General features: G+C 35.4%; 1 protein-coding gene across 2 annotated transcripts in view; it reads left to right on the top strand.

Annotated features, from left to right (window-relative positions):
• csnk1g1 (casein kinase 1, gamma 1) overlaps window positions 1-16,850 on the top strand; it is a 171,067-nt gene extending 154,217 nt beyond the window's left edge. For both annotated transcript variants that reach the window (XM_039773484.1, XM_039773483.1), the window contains one exon: window positions 10,953-16,850. In XM_039773484.1, the coding sequence (XP_039629418.1) occupies window positions 10,953-11,007 (55 nt within the window). In that variant the 3' untranslated portion in view covers window positions 11,008-16,850. The remainder of the gene's footprint in view (window positions 1-10,952) is intronic.
• Window positions 16,851-23,730: the final 6,880 nt, after the last annotated feature.

Raw genomic sequence — 23,730 nt, 5'->3', positions numbered from 1 at the left:
TTTTTGCATCTATGCGAATGGGAGTGGCAGCTGCTAGTAGAGCACAGCAGTGAAGCCTGGAGCAGACAGTGAAGGATAAGAGAAAAGGCTTTCCGCAAGAATAAACCTGAACTTTATTTAAACCCAATATAAATGATGCTGCTTCAATCTGTATCCCGCTCTATTTATATCTCAGTATATTTTAAAATTTCTATGTATTGCCCAGCCCTCCTGTGAATGAAAGTGAATTCTATATAAGAAGAAATCTATACATCTTATATGCAACAAGATCGCCATACTTTATGTAGAAAATAGCCATAAATTTGTGTGAAGATATAAACCTTTTGCCATTTAACAATAATAATATATTTTTTTTTTTTATATAGGGCCTTTCCCATGATCAAGGCACTTTTGACTTCCATAATGAGCTTTAATATTTAAAGTGCATTTTAGGTATGAAAATATATCACTTGAATGTACAGTACATATTAAGAATGTTATAGAACTTTCTTACAGATAAACTTATTGAGGGATTCTTGTCATTGAGTATTTTTATAGATTAAATTCTTTTTTTCCCATTAGTGTTAGTTTTGTGTTTCCCTGTCACTTGGGGGAGGACATGGAATTAGGTATTTTGATATTTCTTTTACCCCTAATTTTGATTTAAATTAAGTTATTCCAATTTAAGTTAAAATTATACTTTAATTATAGCAATGTCCAATTTCAATAGCCTTTTTCAGAAAAATAGTCAAAATGAATATTCCCTCTCATTTGTCCGTTCTCTTTATTCTGGTATATCTACCTACCTGTTTATCAAAAAAAACTGAAGTATTAATAACTCTTGGAGGAATATCCATGGTAGTGGCATTGAGTTAGATAAATGGATTATACAGATGTGGACAATTCTTTTGCTACCTTTTTGACCTCATTGAAAATGTTCTGTATGCATTCTGAAAAGTGATTAAATGAAATGCAGTTTTCCCATGTATACCTGCATGATTCTGATAATCTCATTAAACAAAAGCAAGTGTGAAAAGAGATAAATTACTGCTTAGTACTACAAAGATATTTTAAAATGACCCCGATATATTGGTTGGTTCCCCAAAAAAGATCATAAAAAATTGGATTCAAGTGATTTTTGCATACTTGCTGTTTTCTTTATTAGGATCACACATGTGTCCAATAATACAATCAGATATTCAGCCTATTTAAATGGAGAAAAATAGTCTCTCTGTTGTTTGGCATCATCATGTGTCTCACACTGAACATGGACCAGAGAAATCAAAGGAGAGAGTTGTCTGAGGAGATCTGAAAATAAAATATAAACAAGCCTATTAAAAGGCAAAGGTTATAAGACTATCTCAAAGCAGCATGATGATCCTGTGACAACAGTTGCGAATAATATTAAGACATTTAAGGTTTACGGGACTGTAGACAACCTCCCTGAATGTGGCCACAAGAGGAAAATCAACCCCAGAATAGGCAGAAGGATAGTGAGAATGTTGGACAAAAAGCAGAGGACAATTTTCAAAGAGCTACAAGCTGAACTCCAAGGTCAAGATCCATCAGTGTCTGATTGCACCATCTGTCACATTTTGAATGACTGTGGGCTCAGCGCAAGTTGACCCAGGAGGACTCCACTGTTGAAAGAAGCATAAAAAAGCTGGACTGGAATTTGCTAAACTGCATATTGACAAACGATAATGCTTCTGGTAGAATGTCCTTTTGACAAATGGGAAAAACTGGATCTTTTTGCAAGTCACTCCAGCTCTATGTCCACACATGAAAAATTAAGCTTTCAAATAAAAGAATACCATACCTCATGTGAAAGTGAACTGTGGAGGAAGCTCGGTTATGTTTTGAGGCAGCTTTAATGCATCTGTCACAAGGTGCCTTGAGTCTGTACAGGGAACAATGAAATATCAAGGCTATCAAGATATTCTGGAGCAAAACATGTCAGAAAGCTCAATCTCAGTTACAGGTCATGGATCCTCCAACAGGATAACGACCCAAAATACACAGCTACAGTGGCATGCACAAGTTTGGGCACCCTTGCTTAAAATGCCTGTTACTGTGAATAGTTAAGTGAGCAGTCTGTTTAACCTGAAAATTTCAGATATGTGAAATAAATCTCTGAAATGCTGCTGGAGTTTGCTTTGGTTTGGTTATATTCAAAAACTTTAACAATGTACAGTATAAGGAGATTTTATTTTTTAGCACAGAGTAATGGGAATTGTGGAGGAGAGGTGTAAAAGAGTGCAGGCAGGTTGGAATGAGTGGAGAAGAGTGTCAGGAGCAATTTGTGACAGACAAGTATCAGCAAGAGTTAAAGGGTAGGTCTACAGGACGGTAGTGAGACCAGCTATGTTATATGGATTGGAAATGGTGGCACTGACCAGAAAGCAGGAGACAGAGCTGGAGGTAGCAGAGTTAAAGATGCTAAGATTTGCACTGGGTGTGACAAGGATGGATATAATTAGAAACAAGTACATCAGAGGGTCAGCTCAAGTTGGACGGTTGGGAGACAAAGTCAGAGGCGATATTACGTTGGTTTGGACATGTGTAGAGGAGAGATGCTAAGTATATTGGGAGAAAGATGCTAAGGATAGAGCTTCCAGGGAAGAGGAAAAGAGGAAGGCCTAAGAGAATGTTTATGGATGTGGTGAGAGAGGACATGCAGGTGATAGGTGTAACAGAACAAGATGCAGAGGACAAAGATATAGAAGAAGATGATCCGCTGTGGCAACCCCTAACGGGAGCAGCCGAAAGAAGAAGATGATGAGATTTTATGCACTGTAAATTCCATAAAACCTCCACGCCTCTCAGGTGGTTTTGTACATCTTTAGAGCCTCAGTCAGAGATTCTTACTCAATCAAAACAAACAGGTCATTTGAGGTCTATTGCCAAAATGTAGTCTACTATAAATAGCCAGATATTACTTTATTTGTTCCACATGGGATTTTGCTTTTTACAGAAATATAACAAACACCACCACCTCTCAAATAAATACAAGAATTACAGAAAAAGAAGAAAACTTATGACTTGGCTAAAGATAATGGATTAGTCATAAATAAGGCATTATAAAGGTGTATTTCAGTAAGTACTAACACATTTCTATTCAAGTACTTAAAAGGTAATATGTCATAGAAGTGGTGTGCGGCATTGTTCCTCAAGTTGCTTGAGATTGCAACCCATAACTGAGCCTGCCTTCTTAAATACCTTTTTAATTTGGTTGGCCAAACAGCTCTTATTGCACCCAGAAGAAAAGTTCTCCATCTGACTCCTATAATCTGTCTCATGCCTCCACCCCTTTACTAACATAAACCTCATTAGTGCAGAATCATTAGAGAATTTCTATAAGTGACATGACCTGGTGTTTTGTTAATAGTCCAAGGTGAACAGAAAAGGAGGCAGGACTCTTCAATGGGGTACTCCACCAATGCTTACATCTACATCAGCGATATAGTCCTTATGGAGTGTGAATGTACCTGTCTAATGTATAAAATCCCACCCCCATCAATTAATTACGAAGAAAGAAAAGTTACTTTCTATACTATTTTACCTACATTGAAAATGTTTTTTGTTAACAAAACACATACTAAGGGAAAAGTTATTTAAACTTTTATCATGTTTGCAAAACCCCCATCATTTCTCATTTGACAAGGCTTGGTAATACCATTCTTATTAGCAGACACTCATTTTACCATTTTCTTGCAGTCTCTACATTGAACCATGCTTAATAAAAAGGAAACAAAAAAAATCAATATATACTAAGTAAAAACTAAAGTCATTACAGAAAACATTCATCCTGTTTGTTATTGCAACCCTAGAATTAATCAGAAATCAAGGAGAAATAAGTGGATCACCAGCTGTAAATGTAAATTGAAATCCATCTGAAAAGTTATGTACTGTAATAGATATTTTAAAAAATGAAATCAAAGTAGTATTCTAAACAACTTAAAATTCTTATAGCAGTAAGCATACTTCTAGGTATCACATACTGTATTCCTCAGAGCCCAGTTTACTTAATTTTTATAATATGGGGGTGAATATATGAAATCACTTCTGTGCTGTGTACCTCTTCCAGTTACTGTAATCTTATTTCCTGAATAATAAGAACACTTCTTACGGACATTGTTACGAGGGTCTTTGAGATTTAAAATGAGTTGCAGAAGTCTGTTGTTGTAAATGAAGCTGGAATTCAGCGTTGCATTTTAGTAGTGATTTACTCTTTTTCCACATTTTGTTATGTTACAGCCTTAATGCCGAAATGGATTAAATTCATTTTTTTCCTCAGAATTCTACACACAACACCCCATAATGACAGTGTGAAAAAAGTTTACTTGAGATTTTTGTTAATTTATTAAAAATAAAAAAAATTGAGAAAGCACATGTACATAAGCATTCACAGCCTTTGCCATGAAGCTCAAAATTGAGCTCAGGTGCATCCTGTTTCCCCTGATCATCCTTGAGATGTTTCTGCAGCTTAATTGGAGTCCACCTGTGGTAAATTCAGTTGATTGGACATGATTTGGTAAGGCACACACTTGTCTATATAAGGTCCCACAGTTGACAGTTCATGTCAGAGCACAAACCAAGCATGAAGTCAAAGGAATTGTCTGTAGACCTCCGAGACAGGATTGTCTTAAGGCACAAATCTGGGGAAGGTTACAGAAAAATTTCTGCTGCTTTGAAGGTCCCAATGAGCACAGTGGCCTCCATTATCCGTAAGTGGAAGAAATTTGAAATCACCAGGACTCTCAAAAGCTGGCCAGCCATCTAAACTGAGTGATCAGGGGAGAAGGGCCTTAGTCAGGGAGGTGACCAAGAACCCGATGGTCACTCTGTCAGAGCTCCAGAGGTCCTTTGTGGAGAGAAGGGAACTGTCCAAAAGGGCAACCATCTCTGCAGCAATCCACCAATCAGGCCTGTATGGTAGAGTGGCCAGACGGAAGCCACTCCTTAGTAAAAGGCACATGGCAGCCCGCCTGGAGTTTGCCAAAAGGCAGCTGAAGGACTATAAGACCATGAGAAACAAAATTCTCTGGTCTGATGAGACAAAGATTGAACTATTTAGTGTTAATGCCAGACGTCACGTTTGGAGGAAACCAGGCACCACTCAATACCATCACTACAGTGAAGCATGGTGGTGGCAGCATCATGTTGTGGAGATGTTTTTCAGTGGCAGGAACTGGGAGACTAGTCAGGATAAAGGGAAAGATGACTGCAGCAATGTACAGAGACATCCTGGATGAAAACCTGCTCCAGAGCGCTCTTGACCTCAGACTGGGGCGACGATTCATCTTTCAGCAGGACAACGACCCTAAGCACACAGCCATGATATCAAAGAAGTGGCTTCAGGACAACTCTGTGAATGTCCTTGAGTGGCCCAGCCAGAGCCCAGACTTGAATCCGATTGAACATCTCCGGAGAGATCTTAAAATGGCTTTGCACCGATGCTTCCCATCCAACCTGATGGAGCTTGAGAGGTGCTGCAAAGAGGAGTGGGCGAAACTGGCCAAGGATAGGTGTGCCAAGCTTGTGGCATCATATTCAAAAAGACTTGAGGCTGTAATTGCTGCCAAAGGTGCATCGATAAAGTATTGAGCAAAGACTGTGAATACTTATGTACATGTGATTTCTCAGTTTGGTTTTTTTTTTATTTTCAATAAATTTTCAAAAACTTCAAGTAAAGTTTTCTCACGTTGTCATTATGGGGTGTTGTGTGTAGAATTCTGAGGAAAAAAATGAATTTAATCCATTTTGGAATAAGGGTGTAACATAACAAAATGTGGAAAAAGTGATGCGCTGTAAACACTTTCCGGATGCACTGTATGTATAAGGGCAGCAACAGTGATGTTGAAAATGAACATGCTAAATCAATAATAATTTTAGTTCTCAATTGTTCAATGTATGACATTGATAGTATTTATTTTTCGTATTTCTGTAAGTTTTAGTCTATTTGATAGTGTATTTTACATTAGTTTTACGCTTTTGAGTTTTTGACAAAGTGATGTAGAGCTGAAAATAGTAATCTTTGTAAAATAAATGCTGCTGTGTACTAAAATATTAATTATAATAATTTTAAAGTTACAAATCTATAATAGATTGACAGCAGTTGGGATCAAATTTCTATTTAGCAGTATAGACTGAAAATGGCTGAATTTTAAAATACTAAGGCAAAATTGACAAATTCTTTAACAATTTTCACTTGTAAATGCAGTATATGTAATCGTTTATTAATTGTTGACTGCACAGTGGTTAATGGTTCATTTTTCTGCCTCACATTTTCTCTCTATTTTTGTGTGTTTATCTTTCACACCCCAATGACATCTGCAATAGGTGGTAGACTGTGGATTTTATATTATCCCTGTGAGAGTGGTTTTTGGTGTATTCAGGAGTGAGTCTTGTAATGAACTCACATTTTATCCAGGGTTCAGTCATGTCTTTTACCTAAAGGCTATAGTCCCGTCACTGAACTTTGAATTGGACAAGGCAGATATAGAAGATACATGGGAATGCTCAACAGCTGAATAAATATTTTTTAAAAATTCTAAATTTATTAAAGTGAGATTGATATAGTATTTTCAGAAAATATTCATTTATTATTGTAGTTTATTCATTTTTCCATGATGATAGAATAACTGCAGTTTTCCCCCTGTTCATGTTTTTAATTACATGAACTGAATTTGAGGAAATCTGCTGCCTTAAGTCTCCAGAAGTCTAGGTTCAGACTCTAGATAGATAGATGAATACTTTATTGATCCCGGGGTAAATTCAGGTTCTAGTCGAGTCATTGTGTATTGCATGTTAGTATTCTTGCATTGTTTTACAGCTACCACAACCGTCACCACCACCTTGTTTGCATTAGTTTTTCTCTGGGTATTCCAGTTCCTTCCTACATCCCAAAGTTTTACTTAGTAAATTTATTGAACTTATGAGCTGCATTGACAGACTCGGGTACCCAGTTCTATAGAAGAATTAAACAGAGTCACTAAATGAATGGATGAATGTTCTGTTTGTGTGCTCGCTGCACTAATGGACACAATAAAATTTACTTAATTTGTCTAGCACACATTCAACTTAACACTTTTTTTTTGGTAATTATTTCTTTTTTCCTCCAATTCAAGTTAAAAACAGTAACAAAGTATATTGTAAGGACCTCACACTTTTCTATCTGAAAGCACTGAATTTTTATTTAGTCATAAACCAAACTGTGCTTTCTAAAATATCACAATTCTAATACAAAAGTAACACTGAAAGATATATACCTGTGTACCTGGTTGACTACAATCTACATGTCCAACCTGTAAAGTTTACTTGGATTAAAAAGTCATACAAGTAACGCAATTGTTTCAAGTCTCTGGATTTGTGCTTTTTTTTCCTCCTCTTTAAATGATGTACTGTAAAGAAAACAAATGTGAATGTGTGCAGGGCTCCATTTGTCTGTGGCCTTGCTACCATCTAGCAGATAAAACCAAAGAGTATACACCACTTGGCCTTTCTTGACATTTAGCTTTCTACCCTTGATAATGACTTTTGTTGAATCCTGCCCAGAAAGTGTTAACCATGCACTCCTTTATTCAATTTTGTTGCTTCTACTTCGACTTTTGTTATTGCACTCATTGTTGCAAGTAAGACATTAAAAGTAAACTGTACTGGTTAATTACAAACTTTGTTTTGCAATCGGATCAGCGTGCTATGTAAGGTGATATCTTATTGGCTGATTAATTGCGTTTGTTCACTGTCTGATTATGACTTTGATAAATCCAGTAGTACTTAAAAGATTTTTTTGTAAGGTGAACTGTCATGTTTTCAACACCTCTGCAACACTGTGTGATTATATCAATTGGTTTTCCACTTTCATTGTGTAACTCCTATGCTTATGTTAAATTTCATTTGTCAAATATCTGCTCAAGATCAAATCTTCAGTCCCCCGGTAATTATTTTGAAAGCTTTACGTAATTTTTTTTTTTTTTTTTGTTCAGTCCCTGGGGTCTTCATACAGGCTTTTATTCAAACCACTTTTGCAATCATTGCATCTTACTTACAATAGATTTAATATCTTCTTTCATTTTTTTTTGGCCTTAAACATGTATTTCTGAGAAATTTATTAGTATTTGTACTCTTTACCATAGTATTAAATGCTAAAATATTTTTGACATTTTGTTTATTTACCCTTTTCTATACAGTTTGCTCCCTTAATTTTAGCCATCAGGGCCAAAACAAAGTGCACACCAGCACCTACCTATTACTGTACTACTACTACTGCTGTGTGGTACGCTGTGGGCTCTTCATGTTGGAACAGCTCTCCCTTCTACTAGCCCGTAGTGTTAGTCCCCAGCACCACGTGTCAGTCCACATTTTGAAATCAGAGTGTAAGTTACCCAGCCATTGTTATGGCTGATAAACGTAAACATGTGGTGTTGGAATTGTCACAAAAACTGAAATTATTAAACGTTTAGAAAACGGCAAAAGTGCTTCAAGTATTGCTTCAATTTATGGAGTAGGAAGAACAACCATGAACAATCATTTGAAAATCGTGCTGAAAATGAAAACCACTGACGGTAATGTTAATGTATTTATGTTAATGTTCTCTTGTGTTGTAAATTCAATTGCAAATAAATACGACTATTCACTAAACAAATCTACTCTATATCATTTTTAAAGTAGCTGTTCTGTTATCCGTCTTTTCTCTTATCCTCACAACCTTGGTCTCGACCCCTGACTGATAATAAAGGTTTTATTGTATTAATATTAGTATTATAAGGTGTGACATTAGTACTTGGTGAAAATATGCTGCTATTTCAAAATTTAACTTTCATTTATTATTGACACCACCTTTGCTCAACTGTACCAAATACTCATAGCATTAATTAATCCTGGCAACCTAACTTCACAATTGTTCACCACCTAATTCAGTTTATCTTTAGTGTCTGTAGTGTAAATGTGGCACATGACAGATATACATGTTCTTCGTCTACCATCTCATCAAGAATTACCAGATTTTTACTTGTACTGAAGCTAAGTAGTAATATTTGAGTAGATGTGTGAAAAGAAGTTTCACATGAACTATTCTTAAGTCTATTTGTAAGTTATATAGCTTGCTTGATATTTTAACACATGCATCTGTGGGAAGATGTTTAATAGCCATTACTTTTAATATTTGTACAGTTCTCTTTACATCTTGTTCTTAGTTTCCAGAAGGCAAGTTTGTTGTCTAAAGGAAAACACATTTTATCGTAACTGTTAACATGTTATGTGTATGTGCATTGTTTTAAAATAAGTAATTCAGCAGTAACAGCAGTTGAACTGTTGCTCTATTCTTAACAGGAGTTCCTTTCAGCATAAAGACATGATGTTAAACCAGCAGGTAGCACTAAATTGTCCTGGCCGATGTGTATATATTTTTTTATGAGTTTTCTCAGTGTGCCATGTGCTGTTTGGCAAATGTAAAGTTTTTTTTTTCACAACACTTACACATGAATGATTCAAAAGTGTATATTTGTTCAAGTGGTAATTTTTCTCAAATTAGATTTGGTAAACTTTGTTATTCCGATGAGAAAGTTCAGATGCATACCATAGCCGAAACCTATAAAATAAGGTTACAGACTCACAGGCCAGATAATATAACCAATCAATCAGTCAGTTGATTAGTAAATAAATAAATGCAAAATTACGAGTACATTAAATGGTTGCAATGAATTGCTTAATAGGAGTGGGCAAAAAGACCCCACGGAGGTAAACGTGGCTAAAAGTGCTCCAAGATTGTGCCTCATGGATGGGATTTTTCATGATGGCATTCAATTTTTGCCATCATGCTCATGTCTACAACAACACAACAAATGCTGTGACTTCGCAGACCTGACGACAAAAGTATTTTTCTCAGTCATTTTATTTCTTTTTCGTTTGCTTTCAATTCTTTATGCATTTTGTTTAGTTATGTATACAGCAGGAGGGTATTTACATTTATTTTCTGTTCTGTTGGGACTCATTTTGCATAAATTGGAATTATTTATTTGATTTTACAACTGCATAGTGGTACTCTACCTCCAACCGTCCCCAATCCGTCACCATTTTTTGCGCTCTGTAGAAACCGCTTGCTTAACAACTGAAACATGTCACATCCCCAAACCCTTTAAATCAACATAGGCCCGTTTACCAATACAGGGGGAGTATGTGTGTGTATGTATGTGTATAAAGATGTTTAGCTATAGCTTAAGTGTTTGTGCTTAGTTTTGTTATTATAGTCTTTAACATTTGTCATTCGCGTAATGTATGTTCAGTCATACACTAAGGAGATTGCATTTTCATAAAAGATCATTTCTATTTTCTGTGGTAAACATGCTGAGATATTTAAAGACTTCAGATGGTATGTCCAAAATGTAGATATTCGTGACAGATGGGTTAATTTAAACTTAATTTTAAAAAATGAGGTGCAGGCAGAGTGGGATTAGCTCACTACTTTGAAAAAGTAGCTGCACAAAACTAATCAAATGTAGGAGTTTATGCTAATTTTAAGTGTTATGTAAGAAGGAAAACTGTAGCAAAGGTAGTTGCATAATGATCCTTGCAAGTATTCACACAAAAATGTTTTAAGGTCTTTTCATGGACAGGTGGTGTTTACCGTTTACATAGCATGTTGGGTTTTGCTTGTATATCATGAGGTATAAAGTAATGAAGAAATTATGAATTCATACAATTGAGTGTGATTTTTTTTTTTTTTTTTCATTTAGAAAACTCACTGAAGCATCCACTAAAAAGCTCTTATTTTGAGCCATGCAGTTTTTTATGTTTGTGAATTTTATTGTTGATCCATTTATTTTGGAGAGCTTTAGTATTATCAGATGTTTTTAGTTATTGCAAGTTACATTCATCTAAGTTTTAAAGTATATTTATCACTGTACTTAGTTTTTTTAAATGTGTGAGTTCCAGAAAAAGCCAAATTCTTATACTTGTTTTATATTCCACAGGTGCTGTTGCTTCTTTAAACGAAAAAGGAAGAAGAATACAGCGCGAAACAAATAATGCTACTTTTATACAATACAATTGGTTAAAAATATGTTTCTTAACCACCAGAGACTTGAATGTGACTGAATTGCACATTGGATCCTTCTTGTCTTAAATGTTCACAAGTTTTTTGTTTTTTTTGTTTTTTTTGGGGGTTTTTTTTGTTTGTTTTTATTGGATAAAATAAACAAAGCCAAGTGAAGAGGATCTTTATTTACTTTGAGCTGGAACACTTTCTTATTTAAAGAAATTTCAGGCAACTCAGGCAGGACGGAATTTATTAATCTATTACCATTTTTCTTTTCTTTGGGTGGTAAAAATGAACTGTAGAACATTCAACAATTCATCTTGCCTGGTATGTCTGTTATAACAATGAGAGAAGGGTGTGAAAATGGGAATCATGTACATGGTAATACTTTAAGTCCTTCCAATCTCCTTGTCTTTGCAGATTAGTTACTATTTTTCAACCGTTTCTTTAACTTATGTATGGGCATGAGTTTTACAAAGTAAAATTTAAACCAGTATAATATCAAAAGATGCCAAGAAACAATTTTTTTATTATAAATCTTTAAAATGATTTGTGAAATGTTAATCATCAGTTACTTGTGTTCATGACCCTAGTTAATTTATCCCATTTAGTTATTTTTAAAGAATATTATTTTTCTATGTTAGTGACTGCTTTTATTTTATATCCTTGCTGGCGAGATCAGTGGAACTCTATATATGATGTTATTTACATAATCTGTTGTTTTCATTGTAGTCATTTTGAGCAAACAACTTTACATCTTATCAATGGTCACATTGCTAAAGTGGGGATTTAGCATAATAACAAAAGTGTATTTTTGATTCAGATATCGAAGGCCAAACATATCAGCAGCACCATCTGGGATAAAATCTGACTCTTTAAATTTTGAGCAAAAAGTTACTTTTTGAGAAGATAAGATTCAGAGGCAACAAATGCCTTTTTGGTATAGAATATTCTATTCATTGGTATAGACCATTACTCTTAAACAATACCTCAGTTCTACTGCTAGAACCTTTTGTTTTCACCAGTGACTGAATGGCCTTACTGTTTTTGATCAGCTTTACTTGTCTTAGCTGACCTGGCAAACTCACGTTTTAAGAACGGTCATGTCATAGAGGAGAGCATTATGTTAACAGGATAAAAAAGAGGAATCGGGGAATAATTAAGTTCATTATTATTGTCTTTCAAGATGTAACTATTTGACAAAATGAAAAAAAAAGCTAGAAAATTTTCAATGATGTCTTAAAAATTCTACACCAGTTAATGTTTTGCAGGAAATGCATGGTTTGCCTGTGGAATTCATATAGAGTTGCAGTCTGTCATTTTATTTCTAAAATTGCTTAAGATTGTCTGCGGTAATAAGTACAAATTGGGTATATGTCAGATTGTATTGGTATAGTTTATCCAAAAAAGCCTCTAACTATGCTACTCTGAGGCATTCTCCAGTAAGAAGTTTGGTAGCATGCCTTACAGACTTTGTATAGCAAACTTGTATAGTAGTTGCCAGGTATTTTAGGTTGTAAAATAGTATTTTAGAAATCCTAAGTGATATGATTTATGTCTTTTTTTATCTCTGAAAAACCAAGAACTGCTGCAGTATTTTTTAATTGCTAAGATCCCAGGGATCCCACATAGTGACTTGTTTCTGGTGCAGTATATGTACAGTACTTGCAGCCATTCTGTCCTAGTATTCTATCATAACAGATATAAAATGCCTTGTTAATTATTATCCATATGTGCCTAAATGACACATTTTTATCACTTAAATGCTTTCCCATGCTCTTTGGTTTAGATTCTAGATTTTTCTTTATTTGGCATGGTTATATTAAGCCTATAATTGTATATTTCACAGGTTACATCTTTTTACCAATAGAACGAAAATAAATTAAACAGAATGTGCTTACAGTTTAAATGGCAGCTTTATCAAATGTTGACTTTAATGTATACATTGCCTTGTTTGCCAGTAGATTGTCGATTATGCTCAGGCAATTTAAAATTTTGTAAGTTTTTCCTGCTGTAGGGTGGTAAGCAAAGAAGGAAAAAGTACTTTTTGGAAAACTTTATAATCATTTCTGAAAGTAATAACAGGACAGGAGCCTACAGTTGTTTCTCTCCATAATGTTTTCAGAATTGTTCTAACCAATCCCATCTCATTTAAATGTTTTCCTAGAAAGTGAAAGATTCCTAAAGCTAATATGCTCATCATCCTGTTCTATAAGAAAGGCACTGCTCATTGGCAATGGTGTTTTTATTCTAAAACGTAAAGTTATAAATATAACCAGTGTTTAAAATATTTTTTTTCCCCCCTCAGATGGTAACTATTACATATCAACAGGCCTATTGCATTTGATAATGAATGACGTTGTATAGTGTCCCCTCTTAACATTCCAGCCATTAGTACTACAGTACAGTGCTGACTCAGACTCAAGGTTGTAGTTGCACAGATGATATTCCTTAAAGTATAAGCCACCCCATGTCTTTTTTGGGGATTTATGTTTAACACTTAATTGGAATTAGTAATTAAGAAATTGTATGGATGCGTGCATCGATGAACAAACAGAAAAAATAATGTTTTTTATGTACTGCATATAAACAGCTCTCTTCCATTCTAGTTCCATGGCAAGTACATAGTCACCTGATCATTTGCCCTCTCCAACTGCTCATTTACTATTTCCAGCTGTTTATGTGCATATTCCCATTTTTTATCTCCCTGTAATGGTTAAGGGCAGAAGGACTTGCTGCTTAAACCTCTTGATAGCTGCAGATTACATTCATTGAGCAATATACCTCTTGTACTATTGACTGCAACCATTTACTCCAAAGCTGCCCTTATAATGCTTAATATAATGGATCTTTTTCAATGCCATGCTTTTATTTTTTTTGATAATAAACAGGTGAACATTACGTTAATGAATGAATATCATTTGCTTCCTTATGGCAAAAAATATACTTTTAACTTTTATTACATTGGTAGCTAAGCAGGTGTTTCATTTGGATTTGAGAACGGCAAATAGAAGGCACATTCCTGCCATGTACAGTATCAAAATCAAAGTTTTATGGACCAAACAGCACTAACTTCCCTGTATCTAGTGCAATAGACTTGTGTTTTAAGGGCTAGAATGAATTTAGTTTAATGGTAACTGCTAGTCATTTTCAACCAGACTGAACTACTTAAAATCTTTTTCCTGCAGAATTTGTTTGCATTAATTAAATATCAGAGTTGCACCTTTCAGAATTAGTTGGTATATTTTTTTTTAAATGCAGATTGTTTATACTTAAAATTTCACATTTAAATCAAAAAGATACACCATAGTTTGAGACCTTCTAGCAAAGATGAAAGTGTCTTAGAAGTCTTAAAACACTAAATAGTTTAGTACGGATCTGTTCTTCTTTAGACAGAGCTTTGAATTTAATAGAGGAGTTCTATGTCTTCATTGTGTTAAAGATCATTAGAAGTGATGCTGCATAGCCTGGGTACTGTTGAATTTCTTAGGCATTTGCTTAATGTTGAAGTGTTAGGGGTTTTTGTAGTGTACAGAGTTTCTGTGGTTTTATTTTGCCTTTTCTCTCACATCATACATTTTTCAAAAAATCACTCTTGTTTTATATTATATAGTGCAATATCTGCATACTGAAGCTATATCTTCTTGCAGGTTTACCTGCAAATACCATTTATTCTTCTAAAGTAATGTGATTTGGTTACTTAGCCATAAGTGTAATCTTGATTTTTCAAAGACATGTACTTACTGCAGGTATAATTTAGCTGAAGCAACAATCATACTTTTTTAATTAAGCAGTTTATATATGCATTCAGAAATGAACAAAATCATGTAAAAACATTGTGCTGGACTTTCTTTAAATGGCTCTTCTCTCAATACCTCCTGTTACATACAGACAACTAGTTGAAATAATTAAACTTTAATAGGGAAAGCCTGTGGACTGCTGTTTTGTCATAACCGAAAGAATCTTCTTCAGTCAATGATATGATGTAATTTTAGTAGAATGGCCTGTAACAATTTATGACAAATCAGATCAATCCTTTCTTTTTGAAGACACATAAGAAGCAGGGAATTGTTTGTATGCAGTTTTATGTTCTAATAGATTTCAGTCATTCCAAACCCCCCGGATCAACACATTGCCCCCTATAAAGGTCCTTTTGCATTAATCTCATTAAAATCTGAAGACTGGCTTTGTTTAGTCACTTTGAAAAATCCAGGGAATAACTACAAGTGCACTGATGTCCAAAGTCCAGTGAGCTTAGTGCCTCAAGACCAAACTGAAGAGTGCAGTCTTGACCTGCCTGAGTGTATGGCATGTGTGCATTTTTTTTTAACTGCAATGTACAAATCAGTGAAATACAACATCATTCAACTTTTTTTCCCCCTCAGTTCAACCCTTTGATGAATTAGCTATGATGTGGTTGTCTGTGGTTCTGTACCCTTTAAACAGAATGAGCTAGCTAATACTGTAATATAAAATGAACGTACCAAAATGTGATGTATTTTAAAGTTAGTGTGCATCTGATTCCTATAAGATTCCTTTTCTGTGTTTTTGATTATTCCTTATTACTGTATTTTCATTCTGTCTTAACTGGGTTGCAAAAATGGTGATAACAAATGTAGATATAATTTTGGACTCTTAATTTAGTTTTTATTTTTGATCATTGAATAGGAAGAGCATTTACACGTGACATTGTTAAATCACGTTTCCTACTTTATCTGAAGTAAATTTACCACAAAGACAGAAAAGGCTATTAATGGTAGTATCCAAACTAAGGTTAACAATAGCTATGAATACACGTGATTGTCATTTAACTACATTTTAATTTACCTGTGAAATAGAGTGATTCCACATCAAGTGAGCCTGTTTTCCTAATGTTTGTATCTGAGGCAGATGCTACTGTTACCAACACTGCAATATTTTATGTCATAAATTATGTTTATTAAAACATGTATTTTAAATGTGAACGAAATATACACTGATCATTGAGAGCTTGTTCTTTTCTGGAAATCAAGCAGCCAGGTGTAACGGAATACTTGGTGAATTTTAACTGCACTACATATTTGTTTACCTTAAACAAGTACTAGTCCTTTACTGTAGTTTAATTTTGAGACTGCGTCTTATTTAGACATTTTTATTTTTTAAGTCAGTGAAGCCCGTGTTGCAAGGTTTATTTTTCTTGAAAATAACCAAAATAATTGTTTTCCTGTTGTTATTATTATTATTATTATTATGATTAAGTTTACATTTTATTTATAGATCAAATTAGAAACCAATGTGTGTAAAGTTCACCTCCAGGTGGGGTGCTGAAATAAGTGTACTTTAGCAGCATTTTGTTTGTTTTAAATGAAAAAGGAAAAGGTTTATTTTAGGCAGCATAATAAAAGTGCAGCCTTTCTGACAGATTATTCTGTATTTGTGCACAAGTTTACATAGACTTTTCCTTTCCTTTTCTGTATTTTTAGCTTTTGTTACAAAAATATATAAATACTATTTTTAATAAGGGGAATAAGGTTGTTATTTCATGCATATTCAGTCCAGAGCTTTTCTTTGCCTTACTGGGGAACACAATACATAGTGAAAATCCAACTGCTTAAAATCATGCACTTAAGTTGTAATGTTTTTTCTTGTGCTGTTTTTGCACTTGCATAGCAATCATGGCTTTGGGCTCGGCTGGAATAGTTTCTTACATTGTACCTCAAAGCTATTGAGGTTTTTGGATTAAAACCAGGCTTTATGTTTAGCTGCCTAACCACAAGAGTGCTCTTTCCCCATGTAAGACTGTCTAATGATGCCCAGTACTATGCTGGAACACAAGCTGGTTATCGTAATGGTTTTTTTGGAGAAAAAGTGACTGACAGCACTAAAACAAGATTTTTATTTTTTAATTCGACAATATAAAAGCAATGGAAAGAGCTTCCAAAAAAATCTCAGGTTTAGCAAATGTGGAAGTGGGGTGTATGTATGTGTGTGTGTACATATACGTACATATACATACATACATACATACATATATATGTATATGTGTATATGTGTGTGTGTATATATATATATATATATATATTATGTGTGTGTGTGTGTGTGTGTGTGTGTGTGTATGTATATATATATATGTATATATATGTATATGTATATACAGTATGTGTGTGTAATCTCCTAGAAATTAGACGTTATATACAAATTACCATTGCATGCATCAGTTGAGCTGGCATCTGTCATTTTGATTTAATGTTTAGTGCAACTCTCACGGTATATCTGTAAGTGATAGTCTTTATATATACATATTTAATATCCACCAGTTAACATGCATCTACATTTTGTACCATTTTGTAACTTTCCTGGTCATTTGGTAAATTGTTACCACTGCCATTAACTTGTTACTACTTTCAACTGCAGCAACAGATCAATAACTATAAGGACCAGTTATGAAATAGTACATCTAAAATATTTATCCAACTACAAGAAAGTGTGACTCCAACCTGCGTAGTTGTTTTTACTCACCCTGGTTTTTCAGCACCGCCTGTGCTCTCTGTTTTCTAACTTTGTTCTAATCTAAAAGCATGTTAACTTGTGTTTTTATGCTCAGGGTCATTTAAAGTGTTATACTGGAATTGACCACATAATGCTTATAACGTTCCAGTGTAGTTTGCAGCATGATTCTTGCTGTAGATGTTTAAATTTGAAGCATTGTACTTGGCATACAAACAGCAAGATTTAATCTTGTGAAAAATTATTTTAAATTTGCCGGGTTGGTACCTGATTATCATGTAGCGAACAAAGTCAGTATATGACAAATTGTAAGTAATTTGTTCAATACATTAAGTATCATTCTTCTTTAAAGGCTTTAAAAAAAATCCTGAATTCTCTCTGCAGTATGTAATGTTTAAATTAAAGGTGACCTTTTTGTTTTCCTCATTGGGTGCATGTGTTGCATTTATGTTTTCTTTTTAACCAGAGGGAGACTGTGATTGTCCTGTTTTGTATTATAAAAAAAAAACTTACAGGACTAGGTTTGTTTGGAAATTTCACATCTGTATAGTATGTTAAGTTTAGTATAAACAAGCAATGGGTTTCAGCCTAAATCAGGAAAGTTCAGAGTTTTACATAGAATTACAGTATAATCATAATCCTCCAAGTATAATTTATTTTATCACTTTTCTGTATATTTCTAGTTATGCTTCTCTGGGATTTTCCATTTACTGTTTGGTAATATGTTTAATTTTTTTGCTGTCAGATGTACACAATGCATCATACAGGTGTGTAACTTAATGATGATACAATGTTTTAACTCAAAAATGCCTTGTTCATATGGGTAGAAATGAACCTTGTATCACACTATACACTGATGTTCTGGCACTGCTATCAAAATGTAATTGAAGAATAAAATAAGTTGTATATATGTAACTGTTAAATATGAATGTTTTGCTAAAATATTTGAATGGTTTTAACTTGGTTAAGGGCTTCATCTGTGAAGGGACAGTTATTTTGTTAAAATGGTCCTTATGCTGTTATCTGTATTCCTGCACACCTTGCTTCTGCAGGACTTTATGTTAAAACACTCGCCATATTTCAACTTTAAAATATCTGTTTTTAATCCCTGTGCATCTAAAGGAAACTTGAGTTTTCACCTTTTGTAAAATAAAATCTCTTAATCTTTGAGTGTCCTGTCATGCCTCTTATTCCAAATATCAGAAACAGTAACTAATTAATGATAATTGAAAATGTGTGTTAGATCCTTTTTCAAAACAGTAGCACAGAATATAATTCAATATGTCAAAGTAATAAAAGAAGAAAATTAAATTTGTTTACTACCATTAACTAAATGTTATGTGAATTCTGAATTGGCTCCTTGTTTACAAGTATCCCCTTTACAAGTTAGTCTTTTGTTCAGTGTTGAATTTACTTACTTGGCTGATGCCTTTATCCAAGGTGACTTACAATATTTGAGAGCTACTATTTGTTACATTTCTTTTGTTTTTAAAATTGGAACACAGCCAGGTTAAAGTTACTTGCTCATGGTCACACAGTCTCAGTAGTAGGATTTGAACCCACAAGCTTAGGATTTGGAATCCAGACCTTTAACCACTGTGCAACATTACCAGCATGTTGCAACCACAAAAACCCACAAATGGAAAATGTGGTTTCAGAAAATGTTGACCTATGACTGCTTTGGAGAAGCATTCATGTTTATCTGTTTTGCTTCTCAAGACAGGATCCCTGCATTTTCTGTTGTCCAGTGAACCCACAATCCCCCACAACAGACAGTCACTGGACCCATTCTAAGAGGAAATAACCTGGATAGGATGCCACTCAACTGCAGAATGCTCACACTGAGCCAATTTAAAGTTGACAACTAACCTAGTAGTACATATTGTATCTGTATTCATTTTATATAAACTGCTTTGCCAGCTAGCTAAATATATCATAGGCTCAGTAGACCAGTAAAATTATAATCACTAACATCTCAAAATTAATTTTATTATTATTTGAAAGGGTTCAGTGCTTAAACCCCATATGTTACCCATATGTCCTGTAGGCCCAGAGTGATCAATCTATTTCACAACTCATCTATAAAAAGAAGTTGAGAAAAGCCTCAATTAGGGTGTGAAGTTCAGGGATGCCTAAATGTGACCACTGGATTATATTTTTAAAAAAATTGGATTCATTGTTGTCCAGAGTATTTAACTACTTTTGTTGATTTGTTTTGTGTATGGCAATTTTTTTGCTTGCTTTATGGAGGGCTATTGTGGGAAAAAAAAATGTCTTTGTGACATCTTGATAAAGGAACTATGAGGCATTTACAACATTCACTTGTTTTTCTAGTGGCTGCCCTCATGGCTAATAAGAATGAAAGGCAGTAGTGTAATATCAAGATATTTCTAAAGGGTGTTTTATCCTGGTGGCTCTGAGACCTCTTATGGAAGTACCTGTTTTCAGAATTTCATTTTCCTCTGGTGTAAAGTCTGGGTAGAATTGTGGAAGAAGTCTTGGTTAGAGCTGTGTTTGAGTTTTCAGGAGTCAAGCACTAAGGTGGACCCAAGTGCTGCTCTAATGGAAGACTCGCCATTGTTTTATGGACCTTTAAGGCATATATTAGGCCAAGGATTGCAGGGACACCAGGAACTAGTAGGATGAGCACTAGCCTGTTCGTGGCGACAATGAAGGTCAGTCCCGAACCAGAGATATTTTTAGCATATCCTAAAGAGGTTATGGGCTGCTACAGCCTAAAATACTTCTGGACAAAGGGTAAATGAGTTGGAATTAGGAGGAGAGCTGGTTATGGGTTCATTGGGCAGAAGGAGTTGGAGGCTTGATAAGAATTTATTAGAACTTGTTTAGGGGGGGTTCAAGCGTATCTGATAAGTCCAGGGTTGCTTGATTAGTCAAAAGGCTTACTAATTTACCATTTTTGTTGGTACTTGAAGTTGTCTATTCTTCTTTCCCATTTTCTTCATAATTTATTCAGTAAAATACCTTTTTGTATGCACTTGGGAGTCATTCTAGGTTCTGTGATAGGTTGAATGCAGCTTTTACAGGATTTAAAGTAAATGACAAGTCACCTGCCATAGCAAAATGAGCTTTGAGTTTTCTTTGCAAGCAAGTGTTAGAAGATCTCTAGGGTCTAAATGGAATACAGTACCAGATAAGCACTGATGAAATACAAGATCAAGTGTTTTGAGTTTACAGCTTTGTATGTCAATAGGAGAATTCAGAATATAGTTTAGTAATCTGGCATTAGGCACTAGAGTATCAGAGCCCACAGAGGTGGGAAATGATAGATACTATATTAATCCCAAGGGGAAATTCACATAATCCAGCAGCAGTATACTGATACAAAGAAACAATATTAAATTAAATAGTAATAAAAATGAAAAAGCAGACAACAACTTTGAGTAATGTTAGCATCACTGGGATTAGTCCAAAACGGGACACTGGGATCAGAATTCTGAATTAGTCATAGTCTTAATATTTTGAGCAGCGAGAAGATAAAGAGAACAATAGTAAGCCAATCAACTGGAGGAGAGCATTTCTATGAAGGAGGAGCAGACTCTGGCAAGGCTTCATAGATGACAGAGTATTTTCACTGCAACCAGGACGTGAAGTTCAAAGTTCAGAATCCTGGTGACAACAACACCAAGGCTGGTAACTGAGGACGATGGATTAACCTTGCAGGAAGTGATATTCAGTCAGTTTATCATTACTTGTGTTCAAGCTACACATACACATGACTAAACTGGTGATTAAATGAGTGGATCTCAAAGACTGATTTTTTTTTATTCGATTTTTTTATATATATATATATTATCTATCTATCTATCTATCTCTGTCTCTCTAGCAAAATACCCACGCTTAGCAGCGGTGAAATAAAAAGAAAAGGAAACATTTTAATAATAACGTAACATGATTGACAATGTAATTATTTTGTCATGAGTGTTGCTGGCATATTTATATATATATATATATATATATATATATATATATAGTGAACCCTCGTTTATCACGGTTAATCCGTTCCAGACTCTACCGTGATAAATGAATTTTCGCGAAGTAGGATTCTTTATTTATAAATTGAATATTTTCGCAGTTAGAGTATAGAAAACCTGTTTACGACCTTCTAAATACGTTTTTTAACATTATTAGAGCCCTCTAGACATGAAATAACACCCTTTAGTCACCATTACACTCGTATTACCCAATATATTAGACAAAATAAGAGAAAGTAAGACATATTAGACGTTACAAATATCATATTACTAGGCGCACTCGCCTTTTAAGGCGACCAACTTTTATCCTCAATTTTTGTGCGCTCCATGTGTACATCAGGCATGTAAGTGTAGAGAATGCGAACATCAAAGTGCCCATTCATAACATCTCCCGAAAACCTAAGTTTTTTTATCCCCTCAAGTGCCTGTCCAAAGTCGTACAATGTCAGCCCGAATCTGTACCGCTAAAGACGGAGTTTCATGCACTAAATAAGCTATAGATGAGAATAAGCAAGCACCATCTCCCCTGATATTTACTACATGGCGAGGCATTTGTACTCCATCAACATTATTTCCAGAGACATAATTTTGTCTATTTTTCCAGTGCATCGCGCACAAAAGCAAGGGAACGATGACAGCACCAGAACTCTGCTCACATCGCGTTGCTTCATACCTCAAGCCGCAAGTAGTAAGTCTGTAATAACCGGAATACCGCTACGCTTTGCACTCACGGGACGGTAGGACAATCCCGAACGCTTTTATATAATAGATTATTGTACTGTACATTTAATTGCACACAACCACTAACCTATGAAGGCACGACCTCAGTAGGAGAGTCTTCAGAGGTGGTGCAGTATCTTCAGCAGGTGCGTTGTTGTCTTCAGTGAAGAAGTACTAGGAGTAGGCAGTGGGTGTCTGGGTGCGGCTGAAGAACATCTTGATAGGCAGTTGCTGGCACTGTCTTTTCATATGCGTGAGGAGGCTTTTGTAGGGTATTGCCATCTTTAATCATATCCAAGAGTTTCACCTTCTCCTGGATAGTAAGCATCTTCCTCCGGTAGCTTAGTTTTATTGTCAGAAGGCTTATAAAAGCAGCACGTTTAGGAGCCATCGTAGGGCTTAGATAAAAGTTCTCAGAAAGCGCATGCGTAGTGACGTAAGCGTGTATGAGAAAAAAATCGTGATAGAGTGAAGCCGCGAAAATCGAAGCGTGATATAGCAAGGGATCACTATATATACTGCTCAAAAGAATGAAAGGAACACTTTTTAATGAGAGTATAAAGTCAATGAAACTTATGGGATATTAATCTGGTCAGTTAAGTAGCAGAGGGGGTTGTTAATCAGTTTCAGCTGCTGTGGTGTTAATGAAATTAACAACAGATGCACTAGAGGGGCAACAATGAGATGACCCCCAAAACAGGAATGGTTTAACAGGTGGAGGCCACTGACATTTTCCCTCCTCATCTTTTCTGACTGTTTCTTCACTAGTTTTGCATTTGGCTACAGTCAGTGTCACTACTGGTAGCATGAGGCGATACCTGGACCCTACAGAGGTTGCACAGGTAGTCCAACTTCTCCAGGATGGCACATCAATACGTGTCATTGCCAGAAGGTTTGCTGTGTCTCCCTGCACAGTCTCAAGGGCATGGAGGAGATTCTAGGAGACAAGCAGTTACTCTAGGAGAGCTGGAGAGGGCCATAGAAGGTCCATAACCCATCAGCAGGACCAGTATCTGCTCCTTTGGGCAAGGAGGAACAGGATGAGCACTGCCAGAGCCCTACAAAATGACCTCCAGCAGGCCACTGGTGTGAATGTCTCTGACCAAACAACCAGAAAGACTTCATGAGGGTGACCCAAGGGCCCCATGTCCTCTAATGGGCCCTGAGCTCACTGCCCAGCAGCATGCAGCTCGATTGGCATTCGCCATAGAATACCAGAATTGGCAGATGCACCACTGGTGCCCTGTGCTTTTTACAGATGAGAGCAGGTTCACTCTGAGCACGTGACAGAAGTGAAAGGGTCTGGAGAAGCCATGGAGAACATTATGCTGCCTGTAACATCATTCAGCATGAGCAGTTTGGTGGTGGGTTAATGATTGTCTGGGGAGGCATATCCATGGAGGGTCACACAGACCGCTACAGGCTTGACAAAGGCACCTTGGCTGCCATTAGGTATCAGGATGAAATCCTTGGACCCATTGTCAGACCCTATGCTGGTACAGTGGCTCCTGG

The sequence above is a fragment of the Polypterus senegalus genome, chromosome 12, assembly GCF_016835505.1.
Source record: "Polypterus senegalus isolate Bchr_013 chromosome 12, ASM1683550v1, whole genome shotgun sequence".
NCBI classification, from domain to species: Eukaryota; Metazoa; Chordata; class Cladistia; order Polypteriformes; family Polypteridae; genus Polypterus; species Polypterus senegalus.
This window is presented reverse-complemented; position numbering and strand designations above follow the sequence as displayed.